A 21,463-nucleotide genomic window follows, 5' to 3' on the forward strand; every position below is an offset into this window, starting at 1 on the left:
GATTTCTCTCATTTTCCACGTTGTTCTGTCACCTTTGATTTTATTAACTTCTTTCACCCCCAGAAGCAGAGGGAGAGCAGAGTTTCTAGGGCAACAATCAGTGTAATTGTCCTAAGTCTGACACATGCAATCTGCTAAAAGCCCTGAAGCCCAAAGGCCCAGGTGTACCCAGGGATTACAACGGCGGAGGACAGGTGAAGTCGATGCCCGCTGACAGGGACACACACACACACACACACACACACACACCAATGACAGGCATATACACAGAAACACCAACAATCATCAGCATAACCAATATTGGACAGTTTTTAAGTGTTTACAGACTGAGAAAACTCAAGGAAAAAAAATAGAAATAAAAAATATTTTATATAATAAATGCAGTATAGAGCTAAACAGTGGGAAATATATTTAAAAGAACCTAGTTCCAGTGAAAACTGCTCATATTTAGGTCTGTAGATTATCCAAAGCAGTACTGGAAGAAGCGTTCGGACCCTTTGTTTAGTAAAAAGAGAAATACCACTATGTAACTGCAACTGCTTCCTGAGCCTGACGCTCTCCCTCCTGTCTGTGTCTGTCTGTCATTCTGTCACTTGATACTGTTTGTTTTGTTTTGTGTGTTTTTAATGTTTGTATGTGTGCAGCTTGAAATGCTGTAATGATGAAATCTTGGCCAGGGCTCATGTGTAAAAGAGATTCTGTGGTCTCAAAGGATTTACCTGGTTAAATAAAGGTTTAGTAACAGTGAAAATAATGACATTCGAGTAAAAGTAAATACAAACCTTGAAATCAAAATCTTACTTAAAGCAAATGTAGAAAAGTATTTTAATGCAGCAAAGTAGACTTAATCTGAAATAAAGTACTTGTTATGCAGTAGTGTTTTTATTGTAATAAGAAATATTACATTACTGGGTTGTTAGAAAACAGCATGATGTTTTGGTCAAGGTGAATCCACACCATGGATCATATTTTCTATGATGATCATATGTTTTACATGCTGAATATTACCTTGTTTTTTACAGCTGGTACAGTTGGAGTTCATTTTTTCCAAACTATTCGCACCCTCAGCACAACAGACGTCAATGTGCTCATTGCTGTAATTGACACAAAATCTATTCAGTGACCACATCTTTCAAAATTCATTCACTGTTTTCTCACTCAAACTCAACCACAAACAAAACTCTGTGTATTTATACTGCATTTCACTCGTGTTTGCATACTGTCGCAAGAACTGTTAAATTTACATTTTAGACATACAATAACACAAAATGGCTGTAAATTAGACGATCTGATACACCTACATGTCAAAAGAAACAAATAAAAACAAATTTTTAATCCTTTAAATTGGGATGTACAACAAAGGAGTTACATCCAAATGCATTATTTTCTGTAAAAAGCCTCTATGTAGAACATAACATATCTTTTTACTGTGCAGAATCCCTTCTTTTGGCATATTTCCAGACAAAGTATGTCAGCAAAGCCATTGGGACAGATTTGAGTGCAACACCATCAAGGGTAGGATGGCTTACAAGGAACTGTCTCTACTACTGCGTTTGAAATCACCAACTAACGATTAGTGTTCGTTTAGTATACTTAAGTATACACATAGAAGTGTACTCCAGCAGTGCGTGAATGCAGTGAATGAAAACTGTTGATCACAAACGTAAATCAACAGTACCTCTTCCACTTAATGCTATATTTTTCAGTATTATCTGAAGGAAATTGAAGAATAAGGATTTGGTTCATGTTTGATTTAGAGTAAAGAAACAAGGTAAAACAACTGTAAAGATCAAAGATGGATTTACAGAGAAGCCGAAGAGGAGGCTGCTGAGTTGAGCACTGAATACGGAACAGCAGATAACGTCGCTGAGGTGGTGTTGGCTGTGGTGGTCTGTGTGACTGCGGGGCCAGGAGGGTCTGTGAGCATGACCAGTCCGCCAGCTGGCATTTTCGCTTCACCATTAGTTTCTGTAAAAACTGCAAATGTTTGAAATCTCCAAATCTGAAGCACACAACAATTGTTAAGAAACAAAATACAGTGTGGTGCTAGAGCCGTCTACTTAGAGTCCACAATCAGACAATCTAAAGACACACAATGCATTTTTGGGGTGGTTGATTACTCAAAAACTCTATATAATCTAGTTTTCATACTCAATTTCAGTTCTACTATAAGTACAAACTTAGTATTAGTACATGGTGCAATTCTGAACACAGCCTACATGCAGACAGGCTCACTGAACATTCACTGAACAGTTCCAAGTCAAAGCATTGAGCATTGTTTCTGACCGGTTCTATTGGTTGAATTTGGTCCGCCTCTTATCTGCCAATCATGTTTTGCATTGGATGACCTAAAATTTTAAACACATCCAAAGACAATGTCAGAGGACCCCACTCTGAAATACCGCCAGACACATCTGTGAACATCTCCCAAGCCAAACTCTAATGATGGGTATTACTCATTTTGCCACAGATGATGTTTTCTTGGTTAGCAGAAAGCCTGCAGATTGGCCGCTTTATTTTGCTTTATTCACTGCAACCAAAATCTATTAAACAAGTTCTCCTCTGGCCTGCAAGAAATAATTAGTCTACTGGATAGGTCAACTTAATCATTCCTGAAAATAATATTCAATTATCTCCACAGCAACTTCTAGAGCATGTCTCCTATTTTTAGACCCCCTCTGTTTTACAGAGATAGGCAGTTTGATCCTTTTTATGTCAAGCCTGCAACACAAAGCAACGGAGAGTCAGCGGTGCTAAACAGTCCTCGGCGGATAACCTATTATGCCTTAATAATAGCCCGGGCTTTCTCATTGTCTCTTCCTCTGTATGGCGCGCCACATATGAGCTCTATCCCGCTCGATTATGGCTCTCCTTTCCCCCAGCTTTCCTCCCCAGTTTTCCATTGGATGCCCTTGACTAATATCTTCAATTAGTCTTAGCAAAGACCAGAACACAATAATAACTTATGGCAAGTTCAACATCGTCATTGCCTCAGTAATAACTGGGGATATGTGTTGGAGAGAGAAGGAAGAGAGGGCAAATTGAGAACTTGCAATGTGTTAACATCCTGCGTGACCTCATCAAGGCAGGAGATGTCTCACCAAAGTCAGTCACATAAAATCTGTTGAACGAGCTCCTCACCGCAAAGGGCTCCACACACACACACACACACACACACACACACACACACAGCAAGAATCACTAAGTGACAAGATTGGAAAAAGATTGCGCATAATGTCATGTAAGTATGTGCTCTTTATGCAGAGCACCGAGCTTTGATATGAAAGAACAGACCAGTAAAAGTGGCACAGAAACACAATCAGAAATGACGGCATGCACAGGCATGTAAACAGAAAATACATTTGCAGCTCCACGAGGCAAATCTGTCTCAAACACAACCTGCGAACTCCATTTCATGCTTAACCTCTCTCGCTCTCACCGTCTCGTCAGTGTCTCCCTCTCTCCCTCTCTGTCCACGTCCCTGTCACTCTCCTCTTACCTCTCTTGCTCTCACTCCCTCACCAGTCACAATAAAGACTTAGGGAATAAATAAATAATCCACAGTGTATTCTGTGCTCCAGGAAACAGCATAATTGTCATCGGAGGAGGGAGGCAGTAGGAGTCATCACTTGTCCGCACGAATTATAACCTTTGAAGTTGGATTTGAGCAAAGTACGGCAATGCTGTTCTGTTGCCAGATACTGTCACGTCTTAGGAGAGGGCCTCGCTTTAGGCTCAGCGGCATGCGTGCCTACTGTACATACCAGCTCTCTGTCTGCCTCACCCTCTGCCTAAAACTCTGGGCTTCGCTCTGTTTTACTCTGAAGTATCTAATTCCATCTTGAGCATTTTATACTACAGGGTTAATGCAATCTCAAGGTAAAAGTCATGCAAGGATAAGCCTTCCCCTCACTCATCAATGTGACTCAGCAACAGAAGGAATGAATGTTACGCTCAGTATGAGCCAGAGAGCGATACTGCCCATAGAGACTAATGCTGGAGAACGGCAGGAAGTGACATTTTCATAGAAATAAATTATGTTCTTATGCTCTTCATCACCAAATCACATAGCAGCTGGGTGACAAAGTGAAGGAAAAAACAACATAAGGTTTCCAGAACAATGCTCAGTGCTCCTAGACCCTCTAGATATCTGCTGGAGAGAGGAACAGCATTCCTCCAAATGATATTCCATTGTTTGGTGTTTTCATGGCGGCGCTGGAGAGAGATGTCTGGCACAATGTTCAGAGTCTCCCAACGGGGTTGACACTGCTGAAGACCATAACATATGGCTCGCATCATTTTCATACTCATCAAACCATCCCACTGTATGCTTGCACTTGTAATGTCCCCTTTAATGTGTTCAGATCTTTCATTTGTCACCCATTTGAGCATCACCTGCCCAGCTAATGAGAACAGAGAACCTGTGAGTGTGCATAAGTGATAAGTGATCCAGGAAAAACGTTAGTTATGTGCCATAACTCCAGATTCTGTGAATATAGGCGCAGACCTCTCAGGCTATAGCGATGTCTTTGGAATAAACTGACAAAGTCGTCATCCTGAATAGTGAACAACGAAGGAGAGGACCACCGAAAGAAACTTGAACTTCAGAGAAGTTGCCGCTGTCAAAAACTTACAAAAAAAAAAAAATGAAACTAAAAAGTGGAAGGATTTAGCCAATATTCAACCCCCCCACCCCACCCCGCAAATTGTAACAGGAAGCTGAACTGAGTTGTACTTCCAACTGCTTTGGAAATAAGCAGCCAAGGCAATGCTCACCTCTTCATCATGGCTCCTGTGGTGTCCATTCACCAATCAAACACCATCAGAGCCATCCAGTCACACAGGAAACGGCTCTGTTAATGAAGAGTTGTGCTGAGGAGCCAGTCAGGTGTCGTCCTCATTGGCTCATTTATGAAAGGGTGCTCTCTTGTGGCCACCGGGAGTAAAATAGGACCCAGAGATGGATTGACAGGCAATAATACGCTCTCATAAACCAAGACCGGTGCTGCTGGACTTCTTTTATAGACTCCGGATAGCTGTCCGCAGATTATTCATATTAGGTTGGGGGCCAGCAAAGAAAAGTGATTGTCTACGTTATTGCATTTAAAATTAGATTTGAAAATAAAATGGCCAAGATAGATAGATAGATAGATAGATAGATAGATAGATAGATTGTAATGAAATAAATTCACAAACTCATCCTCACTTCTCTGCAGAAACACCTCAGTGCAGTGGCTGCTGAATCCAGAGCTGGGTTGTGCGCTGTAGGGTCCGGGTTTTCTATCTCTCCCCTCCCATCTATTTCCTCCTCGCTTGCCACTAGTTTACCGTCACTTGTTCAGCCTTCAGTCTGAGAGGAGGAGGATGGTATATGATTGGCCAGGCGGGGACTGGTAGTCCGGAGGCTGGCATTGTGCTCCAGCGCTGATCCCCGTGTTCTTGTTTATACCTTGCGGACGGGGACGAGAGAAGACACCCAGGGGCCCAGAACAGACGCGGCAGTCCTGTCTGCGGCGGACGCGGCTGTCTTGACAGTATCTCTCCCCGTGGTACTTGTTTGGTACGGTCTCAAAGCAAGTTTCTCTGTGCCGGGAACCGGACTCTCTCATCCAACTTCATCTGTCCATTCAGAGCAGAAATGCATCAAACTTTTTGGTGACTTTTGTGGCACCCCTGCGCGCAGGGCTCCTAGTCAAGCGGGGTTCAAGTGCTGCTGGAAATGAAATCTACCAGGAGTAGTCCCGGCAAATTGTTCCTTTATGTCCACAGGGTGTGATCTCTACGGACCTCTTCAAACTTTGATTACGGACGGAAATAACACCCTTTCAATTTTTTCTCTGCCATTCACAAGCGGCTCGGTGATGGATGTGTTTTGAGCGTTGCAGTCTGTTTGCGTCAACAGTCAAGAACTATTTACCACGACAGCGACATTTGACATTTATTACGAGACTGGCTGGCATTTCACTCTTTCCTGAGAGATATTTCAGGGGTAAAGACTTTGCTGGACAAGAGCTACTTAGGTGTGTCAAAAGCACCGCAGGTTACGCTGCGTGGACAACCGGGACGTTTCGCAACGGCGTAGCCGGAAAAGATGCTCTCTGTTCGAATGCAGCGCGACCAAGGAGTCGCTCCTCTGGTTCTTCTCCTCCTGGTCGGGGGAAGTGTCGTGTCTGGCACGGGTAAGTTTTGATATTAAAGCTCAGTATGGAAATATTGTACACATGTGACACGGCGCAACATTTACGAATCGCACACGTGCGCACACGCACACACAGCTTGTTTTTTGTTTGTTTTTATTTTGGAATTCAGGCTTTTTACTAAAAGTGTCCATCCTCACTTTTTGCCCAATTTAAAATTGATGCCTTTGAATTGATAATACACCTGTAACGGTGCAGGGGTCTGGGGGTCGCCTGCTGACCAGCACTTTTTTTTTTTTTTAACCCACATCAAACTGCAACCTCACAGTTCACCCGAGCTCACAACTCTCTTTTCTACTTGGAGCGGAAAAATCAAACTCCCCCGGTGCGCAGGGAGTAATTAAGGTTTTGCTCCATGCCTTCTTGGCCTCTCCGAAAAGAAAGATGAAAAACCTTGTCAAAAGTAAGATAGAGCAGTTGAAGTGCTTCGGGGAAAATATTCTTGTAATTATTGTTCTCATTGCGAGATACAGCGTCTAAATTAAGTGACACTTGCTTGGATGTACGGGTTGCTTTTGAAATACCGAATACACCCAGTTGATCATAAAACATTTCTGCGCTTCTAATCATTACTTCATTAGACAGTATTTCAGTGTGAACAGAGCAGGCTTTGATCAGTGGATTGGCCAGAGTTAATGCCGTCAAAGACTGCAGAAGCTCTTCTGGAGATGAAATCACTGGGTTCACAGGGCAGTTCAGTGTGGGTGAGGTGATGGGACAGGGCCTGGACACCAAGGTGACGCTGCCCACCTCCAGTGTCAGATGAACAATTTCACTCAGTGTGGCCTAGTGGAAGGCGGGCATGGACCTTTTCCACGCCTGCCTTTGCTTGATCAAATTGAAATACAAGGCAGAAATCTGAGGGTTTAGTGGATTGTGGATTAAGCTCAGTTTACGGTCGGGGGAAAAAAAAGAACAATGCGGACAACAATGAGTACAGAATATGGACAAGCTTTGCTAAAAGACCACTCCAAGAAATAAATCTGTGGTGAAGAAGTCCATTTTTTAGCTACTACTTAATGACAGCAGTAATCTTGTGGAGGCCACGCTGACTGTCTGTCCAGGTCCGTGGCCATTTCTTTGAATGCCAGTAAGAACCCCCTGCCATACATCCTCCCAAGGTCCTTGTGTGTGTATTATTCCCTGAACAGGCGGAGCAGAAAAGCAGCTTACGTTTATTAAAATTGTGGACCACTCTGAAATCCTTGCATGAGAAATGAGAAAGGTTGATATAAACAGTTGAGGATTGAAGTGAGGTCCTGGAAGGGGTGAAGGGCCGGGAGGAGGGGGACACCAGGGGACAGTGGCTCAGTGTGCCCCAGTAAAGTTTCTGTCTGGGAGACAGTGAGGCAGAGATATATTTAGAGAATGCATGATGGGACGGACAGATTGCATTTATCTTCTCTCCCATTGTGTGTGTACCTTTCCTCTGCCGCCTCCCCTCAGATCCCTCCTGTATCAGTCTCTGCCTGCATTGTCGATGTGCTGAGCTCACATTTCTGCTACGGTGCTCCTCTTTTCTGTGTTGACATACACATTAATTACCCAGACTGCCTGGAACACTTGTCTGGAGTAACTACCCTGCTGTCCAATGCCTCTCTCTCTCTCTCTCTGTCATTATTCATGACTTCATCAGAATTAGAAAGCCGACATACGGGAAGTGTGTTTGCACATTATTTGTGACACATCAGGCTTTCGGGGGAGGCACTGTAGACCAGTGTCCAGACTGGGAGGTCAAGACAGGAGGAGAACGAGCGTGAGGGTAGCAAAGGAGCAGTCGAGTGTTCAGAGTTAGGGAGCGTAGCATGTCAGACACTCCCATAGAGAGCTAGATGAATCGTGACACTCTTCTTGGATGTGCGGTCTCATTGGTGTTTAGTGTGGGAATCCTCTTGCTCCCGAATAACAGTGTGGGCTCCAAGAAGACTCCCATTCTTTAATATGACATTTGAGGGAGTTAAAAGACTGCTGAACTATCGGTTTGGTCTGAAGAGCTCTGTAATTTCCCGACAGCTAAAAGTATGAATTTTAGATGCATGAAAAGAAAAGAATGTGACAACAAAGCTAACCTCAAACAAACACCAAAGCAGATTTGGCTTCAAAGACGCTCAACAGATTGAGATGTCAGATTAGATTAAAGTGTCTCTGAAACATGTAGTCATAACAAAAGTGCTGCCAGGCTGTTGCATCTGCAGAGATTTGGACAGGTGGTTGGGCACTGTGATAAATAAACAGACAGACAGCTCTCTTTGGGCCAGGCCATGGGCCAAACTAGTTCCTCAGGCAAGTCCTGCTGGCAGACCAGACCAGGCCACATTCTGTCCCGGAGCAGTGCATTAGTTTTATGGCCGTCAGGCGGCAGGGGATGGGATCGTTGGCTAGCCACTGCCCTCTCTGCTGTATTATTCATACGTGCAAAGTGGTCTTTGTTAATATTTAAAATGTGCTTATGATGCTCAAATTCTTGACATCAGAGACAGCAAAGGAGAAAAAAGTGGGAGGGGAACAGCTGCTTGGCTCTCATAGGCGTAACTGACCCGGATGGCTGCAGGGGGTAGTGGAGGTTTTTAGGGTACCAATAGGCATTTATAGACTAGATAAAAGAGTGGCGGTTTGAGCGAACGTGCCAATTGCAGCCTGTGGTTGTTGCAGGGGAATGTGTGTGAACTAAACAAGAGGGGTTACACAGGGTAATGCCATCCATCTGACAGTGAGGAGGAAAAAACAGAGAGGAGATGGAAGAGAAATGAATCTGTGAGAGACACATTGAGATGGATTGATCTCAGGGCATGGCTTTTAAATATCCTTTATGAGAAAAGAGCAAAGAAGAAAACTCCATAGCAGTGGCATTCAAGCGTCATTAAACCTCTGGCACAGGCCAGAGAATGAGGCGGTGAGTCGGGGGTGAAATAGGTGGAAAAGAATGAGAGGAAGGCGAGTGATGTGCAGCAGAACCAGGTTAAAACTAGCAAAGCAGCAAAAGAAACAGTGGTTAAGAGAGAAGGATATCACTGAGGAGGAAGGCGGAGGGTGGAAAGTGAAAAAGAGACACACAAATCCACTAGGGGGATGTTTTTATTAAGGCTCTTATCGATGGAGAGAGCTCACAGTATTAAGAGTAGACATGTTTAATGCTTTGCCAATATTGTGCATGTTAGACTGGACCATAAATCTGCAGCAAACAGCAAGGGCTCTGTCGAAGGGGAAAGCAACGAGGTAAATGGAAGAGGGAGCTGACTATAAAGAATGCAAAGAGGAATTAGCAGCAGAAGAAAGTTTCGGGCAGAGATCGGCAGACTTGAGATGAATCTAGTTTTTAGCACATGCCATTATTTTCTCCTGCAAAGACAATATGCTCTCAAAGTATTTAGAATCTGAGGTTATAAAGATTTAATCAATATGGCTGAGCCTGCCAAGTTTTTCAAACTCTGTGTTATTTAAAAAGTGGGCCGAAATGTTGTTGGTAATTATCACCACGTGAAGTTATTTAAATATTTTATGGAGAGCTTGGGTTCTGGTTAAAAATGTTTATCTCTCACCAGATGGTCTGTGCTACCTGTGTACTTTCACATAAAACATGATTGAAACGCAAGAATGTTTCAGTTTCATCCAAACATTTAAAGCCACTGATGTTTGAAATTTGAGGACGTTTTTAACCGAGCTGTTCTTTTCCCAAGGTCAAACTGTTTTTTTTTAATAGTTATCACAAAATTCATTTCACTCTGTCTGTGACTTTTGAAGGTGATTTCATTTCCTAAATAAAACACAAAGATGTTGGCACAGGTCTTCAAAAAGCCAGCAAGTGGAGTTAAACAAGTTGAGGCGGAAGTGAGAGAGGGGGGATGGATGGATGGATGGATGGATGGATGGATGGATCGGGGGTGGAGGAGGAAGAGTTTCGGTGGCAGATGGGAGCTGAGTTGCTGCTGGGCCGGCAGGACGGGGTACCCCCTGCCCCTCCATCCTGCCCTGTGGGGGGAGATGGGTGGGGCAGACAGGGAAACAGGAAGAAAACCTCTGTGGGGTTCCATTGTGCTTTAGATGAATAGGAGACTCCAGAGAGCCTTTTCTGCCCCTTTGTGTGGGGTAAAGGGGGGCAGCAGCAGGACACACACACTCAGAACTCATTCACAACTTCAACAGGAACTATACTTGCAAGTGTGTGTGTGTGTGTGTGTGTGTGTGCGCTCATGTCTCTTTAGAGGTATGTAGCTGTTGCATAACCAGTCATGCACAGGTAAACATCACACCTGCTGGTTTCAGCTTAAAAAAATCTCTGATTCTCTCGTCGATTGATATGCTAAGACATGCTCGGTGACATCTGACATTAAAAGTAGAGCACCCACCCACCCAGCCACACACACACACACACATATGCAAAATGGAGCCATATCCTCTGATGAAGAGGTAGCATTTATGTGTAAAATGGCAGAAGACCTGCTGGGTCACTTGGGAGGAGTGAGTGAGTGAGTGCAGGAATTTTCATTTAAGATCTCAGCAGCACTCTGAGCATCGTGACCAATAGGATCAGGATTCTCTACGGGGGGTTATGCCAGATCCTGAGCAACCCCTTACCCTAAGATAGACACACACACACACACACACACACACACACTTGATAAAAGTGACTGCACTGAGGTCCATAGATCAGAGGCAGCATCGGCGCTTGATTGGCTGTGCTGTGGTCCAGCGCTCTGCATGTGTCCTCATCTAAAAAAGGGAGGTTTTTCAGGCCACGTACATTCCCCTCATCTTCTTAGCACAGGCTTTTTTGTCTTCAGAAGCCAGTTGAGCCAAGTCCACTCAGAGCTTAGACCACAGCCAGTTTGTAATGCTTGTGTTTGTGTCTGTTTGTATTTGAGCATGCCATGTGGGCTTGGCGAACTTGGAGGAAAATTCAGCTTAAAGAGTGTTAAATAATACACTTTCCATCAGGAGAGGAAATGTGCTGCATTAGAGAAGGCAGCGGCAGTTAGTGTTATTCTGACTTCCTTTTATGAATTTGCCATACAAAGCTACATTCCCCTACATCCACATTAATAAATTGCCTTCACTTGTCCCCATTTCCCCTTCCTCTTCCTTCAGTCTCTTGATAGTCTCATCAGGCGTATTTATAGCTTTATAGTCTCACATATACCAACCTCTGTCATCAATATCTCTCTCACTCCATCATTTTTTTTTCCAGCCAGCTCTCTGGCAGACTTTGGGAATTGCTCTTTAGAAGGCACTGTGAAGAATCCCATTTCTATGAGTGTAACGCTTATTAGGGTCCCATCTGCCCTCAGGGTACTTATGAATGTGGGGGGTGTTTGGGTTGTCATGGGGTAGGTAAAGGAGGGGAGCGAGGGGAGCTTTGTCATGCCTGTGTATAAGTGGATGTGGGTGCCACTGGGGGCTTGTGCAAGGTGGGAAGGGGCTCTTAACACTGCGGCGCACACACCGAGCAGCTGGTGTGTCTAAAGTAGGGGAATGACACACAGACCTCCCTGGAGAGACGGGCGTATTGAGCGTTCGTGCGCATATCTCCGGCTGAAAGAGGGAACGGAAATGATCCTGCGTCCTTCTGTCTGCATGGCAGGCAGCTAGGCAACAGCAGGACTTTCAAACAACTTACATTTTTTTTTTCCTCCCTTGTGTTTTAAATCAAGGCAAACGATGCTCACTGAGTGTTTGTAGGGGGGGAGGGGCGGGGGAGGAGGGAGGGCTCGGTGGGTTTTTGTGTGATTGGCTGCATGTCAACAGTGCGCTGCTGTGTTATTTAATGTAGTGACTGACATGGAGTTAAAGCACCATGTTTGTCTCTTAAGCTCATTGGCCCTGTCAGTAATGGAGTGGTGATTGGCACTTATTCAGAGGTCAATAAGGGCACATCCAGACCTTTCATGTCCTTTACGTTCTCTTCTTTTCGTATCCTCGTCACTCCTCCCTTTTCCCCTTTCCTTCCCTTTCCTCCTCCTTCCTTTCCTTTCCATTCCTTTCCTTTCCCCGTGTCTCCTTTCCTTTTCTTCCCCGGTGTGTCCTCTTCTCCCCTCTCCTCTCCTCTCCTCTCCTCTCCTCTCCTCTCCTCTCCTCACTTTGGAGCTTTAAAGATGGTGCTAAAGGAAAATGTCAGCTATAGGCAGTTTCTGGCTTCATCCCCAAAACATATGCAGACATGTACAAACACGCACAGTAGGGGCAATAATCCCTGTTTCTACTCAGACCCTCTTGGATCACAACCATAGCAAAGAGGAGAGGAAAAGAATGAGATCTGCCCTCATCCATCCTTTAATTCCTCCACCCGTCTTCAGCTCCAGGACTTAAGTCGTACTACTCCTCTTGAGACTTTGACTGGGAGCCTCCAAACACACAGAAAAGATTCTGTTCTCGTCTTGGATGCAGGTCTTAATCAAGGGCTGACAGCCTCCTGTTGGCCCGGTTTGCGTGTTTGGCGTGAGTGTGTGTATGTGGGATGGGTGCGCGCTGATGGGAAGCCAGCTGTATTACTTAGGTATTACTCCCTTTTCTGCATGGGTCACAGTGGGGTCACACTCCCAGTCTCAATCAGCACACAGCTCGCGCGCACACCCATCTCTCTCGCTCTGGCAGCAGTTCTGATTGCACAGGAGGAAACCTGGTTTATCCTCCTGGTTCGTTCACAATGCCAGGTGTATGCGGCGTACGCTACAGAATGCCACCAGGCTTCCGTCGCTGAAGAGTTAGGAATCGTTTTAAATGAGTGCCACGTGTGAAGTAGTGGGACGAGGTCTGGCCTAATGTGGCAGATGTACCTGCATGTAATTAAGGTTAGATTTAAGTGTGTGAGCTCACACGCGCATCAAGTGTGTCAGCGGGCGTGTGTGTTTCAAGCCTCTTACCTGCTGCTGACCAGATGGGCTCAGCAGCCGACCTCACGCTCACCTCTCCCCGCCACTCCGCTTAGATTAGCTGGTGAGCTGAACTAAGGCTCGCAGGCATTATAATGGACACATCAGCGCTCCCTCCCCACCCTCCTCCCCCTGCAACACCCAATCCTGCACACACACATGCACACACAAAGCACACGTGCAGCCCTCATTCATGTAGGATATTTAGGATGATGCTATGCTCTGTGTGTGTGTGTGTGTGTGTGTGTGTGTGTGTGTGCGTGCGTGTGTGTGTATGTCTGTAGCTGGTTGGGCAGCACCCATGGCCTGCTGTTTATGGGGATTATGAAAGCAGATGGACAGCCATGCTGACTGGTGAGGGTTCATTAACTCTGGGTGTCTCTGCTCTGCCGCTGCTGTTGCTCAGCTTCACTTGCCTCCAATCCTCTCAGCAACAAGATGTGGTGTGTGTTTTTCTGTGTGTGTGTGTGTGTATGTGTGTGGAGGTACAGCAGGTAGAGAAAGCACCTCACTCCAGCAGAGGAAAGCCGTATAGATGTCTATTGATCCAAGTTTCTGCTTGATTGGTTTATGTGGAAGCGTTGCAGCAGCTGACACTTTTTGGTTTATGCGCTCTCTGACGTCATTATGTCAAACTGCCTCCACGTTAATTTGTGTTGAAATATTCCTTGTGTGGTCTGTGTCACATGAAAAGCAGCAGGAGGAACATGTTTCGTGTAATCACACCTGTGCAAGCTCAAGACTTATGATTTAGCATGATGCAGTGCCTTCAGCAGAGGACCATTTCCATGGCACTTCTGCAGGGGGAGATGAATAGGTATAGTTATAGTGGGTCATTAAACTCTGAGTGGTGTCTCTCTGTCTATAGCTTCAACCTTCACGCTGCAGCCATCCCCTGCCCTCCTCTTCCACAGCTTAATAAAAGAAACATGGATCACGCAGGGACAGATAGACATACCTGTGGAGAGCCAGACAGACAGACAGAAGGACTGGCAAATTCCTGGGCAGATGGGTTATTTGGAACCCCTCAGAGGTGCCATCAGACAGACAGACAGACAGAGGAGTAGTCAGTCACCCAGTGTCATGCAGACTTGGCAGAGTTGTGACCTGCAGTTAGAAAACTCAGGGGGAAAAAGTTCAAAACAGTACGAATATACTCAGTAATAATTGTTTTAATCTCTTGATTATCATTAGGATTAGTAATGTGGTCTACTAATTGTTTTTGTTGCTGTTGGACAGAGCCAGGCTAGCTATTTCCGGTCTGTTCCGGCTATTTCTGATAAACTATGCTACCCTGCTGTAGCTCCACATTTAGCATACAGATATGAGAGTGGAGTTAATCTGTTCATGTCACTCTCGATGAGAAGGCTTGATATCTGTATTCCCCCAGTTGTTCTTTAAATGCTAAATTAATGACCAAACTGTTGCGTCATGCGTTTGTTTCCTGCCTGATGACTTTTGTCACCTATCATCCTCCTTTTCACGCATCAGTCCCAATTGTGTGATGAGTTCCCTTCTGTTTCCGAACAGCAGATGCTGCCAAAATATTACAACAACAACACAAAGATCCCTCAGATTAGCTCCTCATCTTAACCTCAGAAGCAAAGGGAGATCATTAACAGGTGCCTTTCTGGTGTCTTGCCCCCTGTGCCCTTTGGAGTAAATAAAGCCTGTAATGGAAAAATATTGGAGTTTTACAGTGGAACAGCGACAGATTGGAACTTCACTGCTGCTCTTAAGCCCTTTGTGATGAGGTGAGGGAGTCCTTTGTTAGACTTGGAGAGTATGAATGGCAGAAGAAAATAGAACATTTACGTGTGCATGTCAACGTCCGCCCACGCCTCTGTCAGTACCGGCGTGTCCGTCTATGTGTGTTCATGCACGCCTGCATATGCACGCAGGGTCTGCTGAGTGTGTGCGCGGAGATGCTGTCGCTCACGGCATCCTCCTTTATGCTCTTGTGAGTGTGAGTTTGTGAGTGACAGTTATACAGTGGTGTGGAGTGTGTAAATCTCCTTCCCTCTAAAGCTCTCAGCAGTGGGCCTTACATTAGCACAACAATTTACACATCTGTCTTGAGGCAGAGAACAGGCAACTCTGAGAATAATGAAAGCCTCAGTCAAAGATGGTGTGTGTGTGTGTGTGTGTGTGTGTGTGTGTGTGTGTGTGATAGAGAGAGAGAGAGAGAAATCAGGAGAGGTAGGAGAGACTCTGTAAACAAGAGACAGAGGAGGTTTATTAAAACCCCACCACCACTCACCATCCTTTTGTCCTTCTATTCTCTGTGTCCCTCACCTCTTCTCCCCCTCTTTCAGTCAGAGGAGCGATTACATGCCCCTGTCTCTCTCGTCTTTCATCTCTCTCTGTGAACAGGAGAGGAATGAAGGTCTTCTGTGGCGTGTAATTACACAGAGAGATCCTGGATGAGGGCGTCTGTCTCCACAAACAAAAAAGCAACCCCCTCTCTCCCTAAATACCTCTTGATAGGTGGAGATCTAAAAAGAGACATTTAACTGCCTTTGATCCACCACTGGGCCCTTGTCTTTACCTGCCACTTATGGGGGCCTAATAAGTACCATCACAAGTCTATTTATTTCATTAGATGCTCTGACACTAACATATGCATGGCTCAGCTCCAGCTCCGTGGGAATGAAATACGCGGCTCCTCCATTCATTTTAAGCACAGAGTCATAATCATGACACATTTACAGGCCGGTGTTCCAATCTTACCCATGAGTCATATTGCTGAATGATTATGGAAGGGCGGGTTTTTATGGGCTTACATTGGTATTGGCTCAACCTCTAATTGGCCCAAAGCACATTTGCATTCTGGGAAGGTAATAATGGGGCTCTTTGGAGGCACTTTAAACGAGAAAGTCATTGCACTCTGACTTAATTCTGCTCATAGAAGTGCTGATGCTTCCAGATGGCTTTTTTACTGAGTGTGATATGGCCATTTTGTGTGCATGATCATACACTTAGCCAGTGCTTTGGGAATAGCTAACTTGCTAGCAATGCCACCGATCTCTTGTTATTCATTTTTGCATTATAATGTTCTTATGGCTTCTTATTTCATACGCACAACAGAAGAGAAATGCAAATAAAAGTAGCTAATATAACATGCTTACCAAATAAAAAAATAGGTGTTGACATTCAGGAGGTTTGTCATGTATCTAGTGGACAAGTGTATGAAATAAGAGGTTTTTCTTTTTTCCCTCATCCTTCAGCACCTCTACTCTGTTTGTATCTAAATCCTGTGTGTGTGTGTGTGTGTGTGTGTGTGTGTGTGTGTGTGTGTGTGTCTGTGTGTGTGTGTGTGTGTGTGTGTGTGTGTGTGTGTGTGTGTGTGTGTGTGAGTGTTGTGTTGAGGGAACCAAGCAGAAGTCATACAGTGTGGTTTGATACTCTGCAAAGGTCACATGAGGTCAAGCAGCTCTCTGTTTGAGAGCTCAAGTCGGCCTGAATGTGTGTAACGTGTCTTTTTACTTGTATAAATCCGCCCCCATTCGTTGAGACTTAACTGTTTCTCTGAACTCACTGGGAGATGAAGTGAGCATTCTGGTGCAGCTCAAACAGACTTGGCGTCAGACAATAGACCGGGGTCTTCTATTGCACTTAGCTGAAGCTGCTGAATAGACTCTGAATAGACCTGGAGTGGTGCTGCCATGCAGCTGCTGGACAATAGCCTGCTCAGCAGAAAGGCAGCGAGTGACCTCGAGGTCTGACCCGGCCCTGTCCACTCTGATCCCTGAACCCTCACCACACAGAGTCAGCACTGGGAGAGCCACGGCAGAGACCCTGCAGTAATTCAAGCAAATCAACAAAAAAAAAAAAAAAAAAAAAAGCTGTAAACATGTTGATTCTGTACAATTTAGGTTCCAGTGGCTAGCATACAAGAAACACTTTGGAGAATACATTTATTCGCTTTCTTGCCAGTAGTTAGAGGAGGAGGCCAATACCACTCTCATATCTGTAAGCTGGAACACCGAAAGATCAGGGGAACAGCAAGTCTGGCTCTGTCCAAAGTTTAAAAAATCCATCTACTGCTATCTCTGGATATCTTGTTTGTTTGATCCATACAGAAAGAAAAAGATGTGGTTTTATGAGGGGTGTGTGTGCTAGAGCTGAATTTCTTGGTCAGACTTGGTGACTTCCTGGACTCGTCACAGGCGCCAAAATTAAACTAAACAATTGATTTAATTGTTACTTAACAAAGTTCGGGATCATCGTCGACAGGAATAAGTGTGACACTGCTGCATCGGCAAAAACTTTGCCCTGTACTTCTAACCGTACTGAAATCAGTGATGTTAAGGTAGTTATTTAGTTAATTTGTAGTTAGTTTGGCTGTGCATTCAGAAAATTGTTACTGTCTCCAAGTAAAAATAGGTGAACCAATATCACAGACACGCTGCCTTATAATTCACTCTGTCTTCTTTCACATCTTTCTTTTTCGAAGGAGACTTGTGGAACGCAAGATGTTTGCGCAGTTTAAACTTCATTTACACCCAAAATGGAGAATGTGTTTAATGGGTCTTTGACTTACTGGGCTGAAACCTGGATCCCACTTGGATATGAAGCTACTCTCTTTGGCTTTGTGACTGAAAACGTTCGGGAATCCATCACACTGAGGGCTTCTCTCTTTGTTTGACGAGGCAATAGGAAGCACTTTATTCTGCTTTAATAATAGCAGCTCTCTGAGCCTCAGACATACTCTCATTTCCCAAAATAAACACCCTCATCACTTTTACACCCAAAATCAAACACAACTTTACACAAATCCCACCATCAGGAATAAAAACATCTACGTGCAGACAACGCTGCTCCCCTCCCTGCATTTGATCACAAGCAGCCTTCCCCTCCTCCCCATTTGTGTTTATTCTGGGGATTATTCTGACCTAATCTCTTTAGAGCATAATTCAGATTAGATTTTGTGTTATTATTATTGCTATGTCCATTCCCTACTGTCCTGCTGGGATTTCCTGCTTGCCGTAGCGCTCCTGCGTTTGGAAAATTGATTAAAACTGCTGACCACTGCCCTAGATAGCACAGGCTCTGGGAAGTGGATGAAAAAGTGAAAGCAAACACAAATGATACAGTACTGCATATTCCAAAAACATGTACTCTCAAATAGAACTGTGGGACTCCACATTTAGCATAGTGGCAGCCGAAGTGAAAATCCCACTTTCATGCATTTATCCTGTGCTGATCTTACATTAGAACCAGAGGGATGTTCTTATTCATAAATGTTAAACTGTATACTGAAACACAAGATTTGCCTCTGCCAACCAGTTAGAGCTCGCTTTTAACTTCCAACAACCACAAAGAAAACAAAAAGACTGAATTCTCTGCTAATTACCTGAAGCGAACGTCTGTATGCGTCTGCATGCGTGCAGCTAAAGCTGGGGTTCCATCTGTGCTGGAGATGCCATCTTGGCCTGAAAGTTTCTCAGCAATTTGATATTCAGCTCTCATGTTTACTCTGCATTTTCAAGATAGTGTTTAAACACCATCTGCCTTTTACCTCTGTCTCTGCGCTCTGGAATGTGAACCAGACAACCATTGAATAAATTACAGTATATGTGTAAAAACACAATGAGTGCAGGAAATAAAAATACATCCCCTGTCCTCCATTATGTTTGTCGCACAGAGGGTTTAATTTTCAGTGTTTCTCTCTCCATTTTCTTGCCGAATTCTCTTATTGCCTCAATAGCATCAATTTATTTAGCTGTTGTGGCATTTGTGCCAAATGAACATCTACTCTTTTTGTAAATGTTGTTCTTAATGGCATGATTTGTCACTGCTTTGCTTTAAACCTCATTAGAGGAAGAGGAGAAAGGTGAATGCATTTTTGCAAAGGTAAGCACCTACATTCACCTTTCACAGACACTAAACACACAGTTAGTCCCTCAGTCCCAGAAATACATGACCTGCACTTTACATCCTTCCAGTCCTCCCCTTTGCTTGCTTGTTTTTCTCAATTAAGATGAATTATAGAATTGCACTGGGGAGCAGGGACAAGGAGTGTTCATTGTGATGTTACCCTGAGGCACTCAGTCAATGAGTTGGAGAGAGAAACAGAGTGCTGTGGATATTTTGGTCTCTGTGCTTCACACTCCTCAGATTCCTAATGGACCACACGATATGCAACTTTAGCCAAACGTATGGGGCCATGCTTGTGCGTAATATGGTGAGAAGCAGGGTAGAGGAGGTGAAGCTTGGCTTTATTGTTCATATGTGGAGGTGGAGGAGATGAAGGAAGTGAGAGGCGAGGCCTGGGGGCCATGTTTGTGCTAGCTGTTGGAAACTTGAAGATAGACCAGGCCTGCAGTGTACATTTCATTACTCTGCTCTCCTCCAGAGGCCCAGGTGTGTGTCGCAGCTCCTTCTGTGGGCAGCAGAGCGCCAGATGATTAGACGAGCTGTACTTCAGTAAATGGATGCTATTGATCGCCACACCTTGTTATATAGGCCACCTCAGAACATGATGAGTCTAAGACAAGATGGCGTGATGAATTTCACACCATCCAAAATTGCCTCCTCTGCTCGGCTAACTTTCTCTGTTTTTCATCTTCACACCCATTAAGTACACAGGTAGCTTCACTTCACCCCGTCCACTTTGCTTCCCTGTTTCTTTCTGTCCTGCTTTCCTTCTTTTTTATTCGCTCCACTGATCGCTTTTACTGTCTCCACAGCCATTAAAATGATTGGAGACAGTGTATTGTATATTAAGCGCTTGTACTTTTAGTACTTTGATAGTTTGGTTATGCAAGCTATAATATTTCATGGGGAGAAAACACAGTACCGAGCCTCTGTCGGGTAATTAAATTGAGATTGTGATCTGCTGTTTTTCTACACGTGTACGCGGAATTGGCGTGCTGGGTGAGAGGTGAGGTTGAGAGTCACATAAAGGCGAGACTGTGGCAAATAATGAGAGACATGTGCATTCAGCACTCATAGCTGTGCTTCTCTTATCAGCGTAGTGGATAATGGATAATTTGCAGCGTTAAATGTTGATGTTATGAGGACACTAGTGTGAGAAATGACAGAAACCTCAACATGAATACCAAATGTTATTAACTAACGTCAGTATGCTGAAGAGTTGATAAAGCTGTGGTGTCTGGCATGAATTTTGTGTATTTGCAGAGAAGCTGCACACACAGAGTCTCATTTCATTCACATCGATCATTTGCTGTTTGCTTTTTGCTCTGGCGCTAGCATGTTAACTACTCAAAGAGCTCCAGCCAGTATTGTTGTGCATATGATGTAGTTATACATAGTACACAGCAGAGTAGCATTGTGCATCTCACATAGTTTCTGTAATCCGGTCAGACACAAACACCACTCACCTGTGTGTTCTCCAACACATCCTCTACACTCACTGCACACACTCACACCTGCACTGAAAGCTGGTTCTTTTTTGTTGTGGAAAATGGAAGTTGTGAAGTCAGTCATGCTGAATAGATTGTAAATTGTAGGAAAGATATGAACACCTTTATGTCGGCAGCCTGCCATTGTGCTTCACAAATAACCTTAGTGACTGCAGCCATATGAGGGTCAAGCAGTTCAATTTTTATGGCTTCCAGCACAGTGTGGCCACTCAAGGCCTGCACTGCTGCTCAGTATTAGGGAAAGACACCTCAGGTAACAGCATCTGCACACTTTGAACTCTTTTTTTTGCATAAACAATCAAACAAAGGACAGTGTGTAAAGGGGTCACTCATAGTTCCAAGTGTTAATTGGTCACTGATTTTACAAGAAGCAGCAAGAAAACAGCTGAGAAACATATGCAGACATCAACATTTCTGAAAAGTTAAGCTAATGTAAAACGGTGCTGTGGATGTAACATTTTTTTTCAGCTATGATTTATGTTACTCAAAAGGATCTAATAACATTAAGTTGCAGGATTATGGCCTTCCTCTAGGAATATCTAGGAACATCACTGTGTTATCCATTAGCTTTTGCTCTCAAACTAAACTCAGACAATGAAGAGCATTTTAGTGAAGCAGCGAGTGAATACAGCTCCTGAATGACTGCTCTGCCGTGGAGAGCACAGGTAGTTGCAGTAATGCTAATGGAGGGTGAGCAGCAGGAGCATCAGAGAGTTTGAAAATTACAACTGGGTTTGCTGAGGAGTCAGGCTGTTGTGTTACTGCAGAGCAGAGTGACATGGACACTGTGTGTGCGAACAAGTAAACAGGGCCTTTTCAACTAGCCTTACAAGAAGTATTGAGGATAATAAGAATAATAACACCTGTAACTATGGTAACTGTACACGACAAAGATGGTGACAGCTGCAGTCTCAACATGCTTAGAAGACATGAGAATTAAAAATGGATAACAAAAAAAAATGTAAGTTCCACTGAGAAAAACTTGACTAAACTGTCTTAAGTTTTTGTTGAG

General features: G+C 44.3%; 1 protein-coding gene across 2 annotated transcripts in view; it reads left to right on the top strand.

Annotated features, from left to right (window-relative positions):
* The first annotated feature begins 5,348 nt into the window (after positions 1–5,348).
* Positions 5,349–21,463, top strand: part of unc5b (unc-5 netrin receptor B) — a 44,403-nt gene continuing 28,288 nt past the window's right edge. For both annotated transcript variants that reach the window (XM_076743784.1, XM_076743785.1), the window contains exon 1: positions 5,349–6,179. In XM_076743784.1, coding sequence (XP_076599899.1) covers positions 6,092–6,179 — 88 coding nt within the window. In that variant the 5' untranslated portion in view covers positions 5,349–6,091. The remainder of the gene's footprint in view (positions 6,180–21,463) is intronic.

Source organism: Chaetodon auriga, chromosome 11, assembly GCF_051107435.1.
Source record: "Chaetodon auriga isolate fChaAug3 chromosome 11, fChaAug3.hap1, whole genome shotgun sequence".
In the NCBI taxonomy this organism is placed as follows: domain Eukaryota; kingdom Metazoa; phylum Chordata; class Actinopteri; order Chaetodontiformes; family Chaetodontidae; genus Chaetodon; species Chaetodon auriga.